This window comes from Epinephelus fuscoguttatus, linkage group LG23, assembly GCF_011397635.1.
Source record: "Epinephelus fuscoguttatus linkage group LG23, E.fuscoguttatus.final_Chr_v1".
In the NCBI taxonomy this organism is placed as follows: domain Eukaryota; kingdom Metazoa; phylum Chordata; class Actinopteri; order Perciformes; family Serranidae; genus Epinephelus; species Epinephelus fuscoguttatus.
In genome coordinates, this window is record NC_064774.1 from 25,093,157 (window position 1) to 25,100,617 (window position 7,461).

At 42.5% G+C, this 7,461-nt stretch overlaps 1 protein-coding gene across 1 annotated transcript in view; it reads right to left on the reverse strand.

Moving 5' to 3' along the window:
* Nucleotides 1-1,825, reverse strand: part of ppp1r14bb (protein phosphatase 1, regulatory (inhibitor) subunit 14Bb) — a 29,397-nt gene extending 27,572 nt beyond the window's left edge. The window contains exon 1 of the mRNA XM_049568714.1: nt 1,164-1,825. Within this exon, the coding sequence (XP_049424671.1) occupies nt 1,164-1,364 (201 nt within the window). The 5' untranslated portion in view covers nt 1,365-1,825. The remainder of the gene's footprint in view (nt 1-1,163) is intronic.
* Nucleotides 1,826-7,461: the final 5,636 nt, after the last annotated feature.

Genomic DNA, 7,461 nt, shown 5'->3' on the forward strand with positions numbered 1-7,461 from the left:
AGAGCGTGTGATTTTGCTTCCAGCCTCCAGCCTCCAGCACTCCTGCCTTTTCGTCCCCTACTAGGAATTCTCCAAACCTGTTAAGTCGTTGTATTCCTCCCGCTCGGAATAGAATGTGGGTCAATGCCAGCTCAGTAGAGTCGACATGAGCTTACCAACTACTGACGCCAGCAGCCACACCACAGCTGCCGCCAGGTTACATTAGGACCACGCGGCTCTCCCTCTGGGTCACCATGACCAAGGGTTTGATGTGCAATAGTGCAGGGAGGGACTCTAAAGTTAGCGTCCGCTGATGGTTAGGCTTAGTCATTATTACAGCCAGGGAGGTTATTATGAGGGGCCCTCCCTTACATGACTGAACAGCCCGCGCAGATTCATCAGTATCACCTCATTTGTCCACAATCAACGTTCCTTGAACAACAAAGTAACACCTTACTTTTGCGTACTTAAAAGTTTGCATTCAGTCAAAATCTGACAAGTTGATCTTACTTTAAAAATTTAGGACACCAATTGTATTGAAAAAAGTAAGTAAACATAACTATCACACACAACCACACAAAAAGTTTTCCCCCTAATTTCTATATTGAACTATTGCTGTTAAAAAATGATGCTGCCGACTTATTTTTCCACCCAAATAGCAGAAATAGTCTGATTTCCATTCAGCCATTCATACTTGATTAAATCAGTTCACAGGTGTGCTTTAAAACAGCTCCGGCCAATCAGAGGAGAGAACAGAGGGAGTCTATTTCATGATAAGGCTATAAAGCTGCATCAGCTACATTTAGCCTACCTGTGGGTGGGGGGTCTGAAGTTAAACCACAAGGCTCTTCCTCTGACTTAGAAATGTCTGCCATGAATAATTTGTTTCCTGTAATGGTCACACTCTTCCCCAATTCTCCATCTTCATTACCTCATCTATACTTAGCCTCCATATGGCCCAGATACTATGGGCTATAGAAGAAGCGAAGCTAGGCCAAAAGCAGCGACAAAGGGCCTATTAATGTTTCTTTATCAACAGTTTGCTTCCGGCCTGGACACACAGACAAGCCCCAGAGCTGATACACTGACTTATTAGGCTATACTGTAGGGCTCTATTACTTAGCACGGCCGCCTGATCAATACATTCGATCGGTTTCGAGGCCGGTTATTGTTCGGGTCTTTACCTCACAGTCGTAGAGGTCCGTTAGCTGGTCGATAATCCACTCCTCCAGGTTCAGTCTCTTCCTCAGCTCCTTACGGTCGTATTTGACGGTTACGCGTCCCTGCTTCCGAACGGGTGTCTCCGGTTCCTCCGTGGTGCCGGCCGGCGTCTGGAAATACACCCGGGGTTGAGGGCTCGTCTCCGGGCTTGTTACAGCAGCCATGGTCGCTCGGTTAGGGGAAAAGAAAAAAATCGCCCCCGGGAGGTGTGGAAGTGTGAACGGGGCGACGGAGAGGAGGCGAAGCGGTGTGTGGACGTCGCTTCTCCGCACTGAAAAATCCCGACTGATAAATGAGTGACTTGGAATCCCCCCGAAGAAGAAACAACGTTGGACCTGATGCTTTTGTTGTCCAAAGAAAAATCGCTCAGAGGGACATTGGCAGCAGCCGGTCGCTTCCACAACACAAAAGACGAGCGAGGGTTACGATGAAACGTAAAGTGTAACCGGCTTATAAGGCTATTTACAGCATGCAAACTCTGCTTATATAAAAAGAGAGGTGAGCGGTGGCGGAGCCGGCCTCAACTCTTCATTCAGTACAAAGAGAAATCACACGTCTTTCTCTCTGTCCCCACGAGAGGTGCGTGCGCGCTCTCTGGCTGGACTCGAGCGCATCCGACGTAGAGCGACTAAAAAAAAGAAAAAAGCAAATGTTGATTTTTTTTTTCCAACTTTGAAAACCAGCTCACTCCCCCTTTTCTCCTCTTTTCTCAAACACATCCCCCCTCTTTCCCTTAACTTTCACATGTGGCCCCCTGGAGCCCACTGCCCTCATTTTGACTCAGTTAAACTCACTTGGCACAAGAGGAATATGCTCTACTGCAAGCATTATCACATTTAAACAGCAAAGACAGACATTTTATTGTCTGTATGCTCTTATCCCACTTTTAAAAACTAAACTCCTTCTCCACAGTGGTCTATTCAGGCCTATTCAATAGCCCAACCCTTGACCAACTTTTTGACTTTTTAAATGACCTATTATCAGTGCCGTACCCAGCACATTTGGTGCCCTAGGTGCCCTGGGCAAGTTTCATCTGCCCCCCCCCCCATAAAAAAACACATGTTGTATTAGTAGTAGTAGTTGCTTTACATGACTGTATTTATAACAAGAGCTATTTAACAAGAAAAACTAAACTGACAAACAACAATAATAAATACCATAAAACTTCTAAAACTTTTACTAGCCTGGTGTAGCTACACATTTTGACAAATAAATGCCTATCTCAATTAGACACCTGGTCTGGTTGCCAAGCAGTTTATTTTTATAATATTTCTTTTGATTTATAAAACCAGATTGCACATACAAATTTAGAGGTTTAAACTTTTGTCAATCAGAAGATGCTACACATCGTTCAAATAAACAATTTGATAGTTTTTCATCATCTTAGCTGAGCAACAGTTTTGCTCAAAGGGAATTAAAGGCCTCTCCCATGTAGACGCCATTCCCAGTTATAAGCCTGTTGACTTAAGTGATTTGAGCAAATAATAGCCTGGGCTATTAATTGAAGTTTTCATTTTTTATTACTCTAATCTACCTTATATTCATTTTTTTGAGTGTCTAAATAAATAAATATATAGATAATGGCAATATTTTGTCATTGTGCTCACCATCAGAGGCAAACTGTATACAATACTACGCTCGCAGTGCATTGTGCAACACTTTGTCCTTACACAGTATTTACACAACTACTGTTTAACTACTTTAAACACTTGGTATTTGAATGCTCATTTGACTAGTTCATAACAATATCTCCTCTGGAATGTGTGAAATGTATACAGGCAAAATTTGACACCTCGATTTCACAGTTTATCACAAGATAAGCCTATGATTCACAGTTTACAAGTATGATTATTGTATGCTTTCCATGTTTGCTAAATTTAGCTATTCTCTTCTAAGCTTAATTTAAGAGGAAAGCAGCTCATTTTTCTAGTTTGGGTTCAGTTTTGGAGTTTAACTTTTACGCTTCATCAGAGATAAAAACCACTGGAGGTGTTCCATTAACAGGAAACCAGTCCCATTTTTTCACAGCCTGTCCATTGTGTTGTCACAGCAGGGAACCCCACACCCCGGCCAGGCTGGTTAATAACAAGAGTTTTAATAATAATAGGAGTGTGAAGTGAAGGGGGAGGTAGAGAGAAGGAGAGCGAATTCATAATGTCTGACTCCCTCTTTTGGAGCGTTTATGGGGGTGTTCACATCTGTCAACATGCTCATATTGGTGCGTGTGTGTGTGTGTGTGTGGTGTTGGCCCAAGCAGCCATTTCAGAGACAACCATGGCAACAAGACATAAAAACGTGAATTATTCAGTGAGCATGTCTGAAACTTACAGTTGAGTAAGCACAGACAGACCAACACACACTCATACACAAACGGTAACTGAAACAATCACGTGTGCTTGCATATAAAAATACCCACACACACACACACATAGTCATGCAGTCGCTGCTACACAAAAACACTTGGCACAACCCAAATGTGTCACCTGGTAAAACAATAAAATGCATATGCAGACTCGCTGTGTGCATCAGCGCCAGTACACAGGCTAAGTGGACTTGCAAGACCTGTCAGTGATATTTGGGTCTTTTCCACTTCATGTCAGACACAGACCTCTGGAGAGGAAGTCGGTATAATGTTAGCATGCAACATTGACACTGTAGTGGCCTCGGGGAGAGTGAACCGTATTAGGCCAGTATATATGGTATGATACATGTGTGAGAAAACATCATGAGCTCAAATAATCTCACTAAGAACCTCAAGCTTGCAAACAGCCATAAAACTGAGTTTATTAGATTGTATAGTGAATGCCCCTGGGCTTAAGCACTGTGGGAGACTTATACATGACACAGATCCGCTACTGCCTTACACTTATGTAACTGCAGTGCTGATCAGTCCATGGCTCCACGGTGACATAGTTTTGTCCTATGGGCAGCTTGTCAGCTCCTTCATTTAACTAAAGTTCTTTTTCTTGCGCGGATATTGTGATCTTTGAGAACTGGCAGCCACAGGGGTGGAGTAGGTTTTCAGGTCCTTTACTAAAGTGAAAGCAGCAATACTGCAATCTGAAAAATAAAAACTAAACTAGTCTCCAATCATTTGAGTGAAGTGTTGCAAAGGCATGTACAGTAAGAACATAAGTGAAAGAAACAAATCCCGTGGTCTACTCTCAGTCTCAAGTTCCTCTTACTGTGCAACCATACAGAATGTTAACCTGTGTAGCTCATACTGTACAGCTTGACACAGTAAACCAGACTCTCACCTGCTATTTATGTATGTATTTATTTGGATTCATGAAGCTTCATATAGAGAACTGCTTTCAAAAATACAGACCTCTTTTTCTAACAAGGAGCCAGGACAGGAAGTCATCCGCCCACAAGGGGGAGCTATCGAGCCGTTTCCACTGAGATGTCAGCTCTGTGAGAAACAACCTGGAGTGTTTTGTGTCAGTACATTTGTTTTCACCTACTCATTGCACACTTTTTTCCATAAGTAAGAATAAGGTTACACTTTGTTTATGATTGTAGGCACTTTCTTTTTACTATATCCTTCTATCACAAGGAGGTCAGAGGTCAGAGTTAACTACATCCAACACACCTAGACCACACCAGAATGTGTGACATCATACATTTCAATTGTTAATTGACATATAACATGATAGATGAAACAAATAGAAATAAATACTTAAACATATGAAGTCAGCAGGGCTGGACCTAAGGCCAGCTTCCCCTGGTGCCCCCTCCCCATATTGCATTCCTTCTTCTTCTTCTTCTTCTTCTTCTTCTTCTTCTCATTATTATTATTAGTAGTAGTAGTATTAACAAACCAACACAAATAACTTAGGTAACAACAAATTCAAAGAATATGGTTTGTGCAAATTTGTTACTTAAGTTGTATTGTTTTACTTTGTTTGTTTGTTTGTTTGTACTGCCCCTGGATGGCTTTTGCCTTTTAATTTTCTCTTATTCTAATGCTGTCAACATACACTCCCTTGTGTTTGATTGTCCTAAGTGTATTGTAAAATACTTTGATTTAAAAAGTGTCTTGTATTATACTCTATTCTGTGATTTCCATCTTCTTCACTGTCATTGTTTTAGAATGGAATCCAAATCTGTCTGTCTCTTAGTCTTGCTTTAGCCTATGTTATTTGTATGTGGTGTGCTACTGTATACACAGTGGGTTTACCCTGATTCACTTGTGCAAATACACTTAACACAGATTGCTGTGGTTGACAGGTGTGCACACACTCAGGTAGCCTACACCCCTGTTCTCACAACAGAGGAACTTTAAACTAGTGCACTCACATTCCTAACTGTTGCACAATCCACCCAGCACTGCGCAAAGGGGAGGGTAGTGTTGCCATGCAACCACTAGATGGCAGTATAGGATTATGTTGCAGACGTGGTGATGGAATACAAATCTTGGGTTCAGTCCCCCCTGTGGAGCATTTTCATGCTGCAGGCCGTGGGGATTGACAGCTGGAGCGAATCTCATTTGGACAGAGTGGACTGTGATGAATGGAACTATCATGAAAGATACTTTGGTCCTCGGTCATCACATCCATCTGCATTGTCTATGAATGCCTCTTCTGGGGGAAAACTGTAATCAGCACTTTGCTCACATGCCCACACCATAGCTCTTTCTCCACAATAACCGTGCAGTGTTATGGAGACAGATGGGTCCAGTCTCCAGTGAACCGTCAGCGACTTCAGGCCAAACTCTCTGCAGTGCTGTGAAGGGTAATCTGATCAAGCTTTTATTGCCACTGTTGACTGAGTCAGGCCTTTCTTATTAAAGCTGGTGTGTGTACTGTACATGCTTGTGTGTTTCTGTGCGTGCAAATGTGTGGGTGTGTGTGGAGAGAGGGCAGTGTGTGGTGAGACAGTGAATATGCCTGTGTGTCTTCATACAATGTGTCTTTGTGAGTCCTTGGCTTTGCGTTGGAGAGAAAGATCTGGCTGTTACTAGAAAGAGAGAGAGAGAGAGAGAAAGAGAGAGAGAGAGGAGGAGAGAGAAGGGAGTGGTTGGGGGTCTTCCCTTTCTCCACAACATCTTTTCCATGTGTCTCTGTCCTTCACTTTGTTCCATTTTTAACCTCTGTTGTCCCTCTTTTGTCTCTTTTCATAACCCTCTTTATTACCAGGCCATTATGAGTTCTCCTTTTATTTTCTTCTGGCAGCCTACACTTATTCCAAACTCTGCAGCCGTCCTGCCTCCCTGTGGCCCTTCTCTCACTCTTTCTTACTTACTTTATTTATTTGTTTCCAACACTTGTATGCCACTGTATGTGAAAGGTAATAGGAAAAGACTTCCTTGTCAAACTGAACACAAAAGAGTGAATACCTGAGCATGATAAGATCTCACGTTCATCCTGTTACATTTCCCATGAATGTAAAATATCTCTGTCCCTATTCCCCTCCTTCGCCCTTAAATCCTCTTATTTTGTTTTGTTCTTTTTCAAATTGAATGATCTTCCCTTCGCTCTGCTTGTCCTCTTTTGCTCCCATTTCTGTCTCAGCTTTACCCCTTACTTTAGTGGTCTTATGGAGAGGGCTTGTGAGGACACTGCAACTGTTTTGATGCAGCCCAACCAGTAGTTGTCAGGACATGTCACTGAAAACCAAAAATGCTAACCTGCTGGTGGGGCTAGAGGAAACACCAGGGTGTCATTTAAGGCTAAGTCTTGCAAGCATGAATTCCTGAACAAATTTTTGAGAGTTTTCGCAGATTAAGTTAGAACTTTGACCTGCTGGTGGCGGTAGAGGCAAACTCAGAGAATCACCCAAGTCGTTTTTACCCCTTTTCACAAAAAATTTAGCACATATATGTGGATTTTTTTAAATGTGGGAAAACCAGCTAAAAATGGGCGATAGACTGCTTTCCCCATTGCCAGTAGACCAGAGGGGTGTATTCCTTTATCTATTATTTACTTGTGTCACATTTGATGTCCAAGATGAGCCAGAAAACAGGGTTAGAAACAGCAGAAAGCAGCATGGGGGCTGGTAAAGATGTTACAGGGGTTACTTAAGTCTCTTTGAAACTCGCTACTGACTAATTTTCAACGATGTTCGAGTGCTGCTAGGTCGGAGATGGATGGTATGTTGTTGTGGCCTGTTATTGCATCGCATCGGAAAAAGGTCGAGAATTAGCACATTCATGGGGGTGTCATATTTCCATTGACATTGATTGGAGCCAATCAGCGCTGGAGCTGCGAAATACCCATGCCTACTGCAAAGTCATTTATCTGGGAATGAATGCCAAATGTA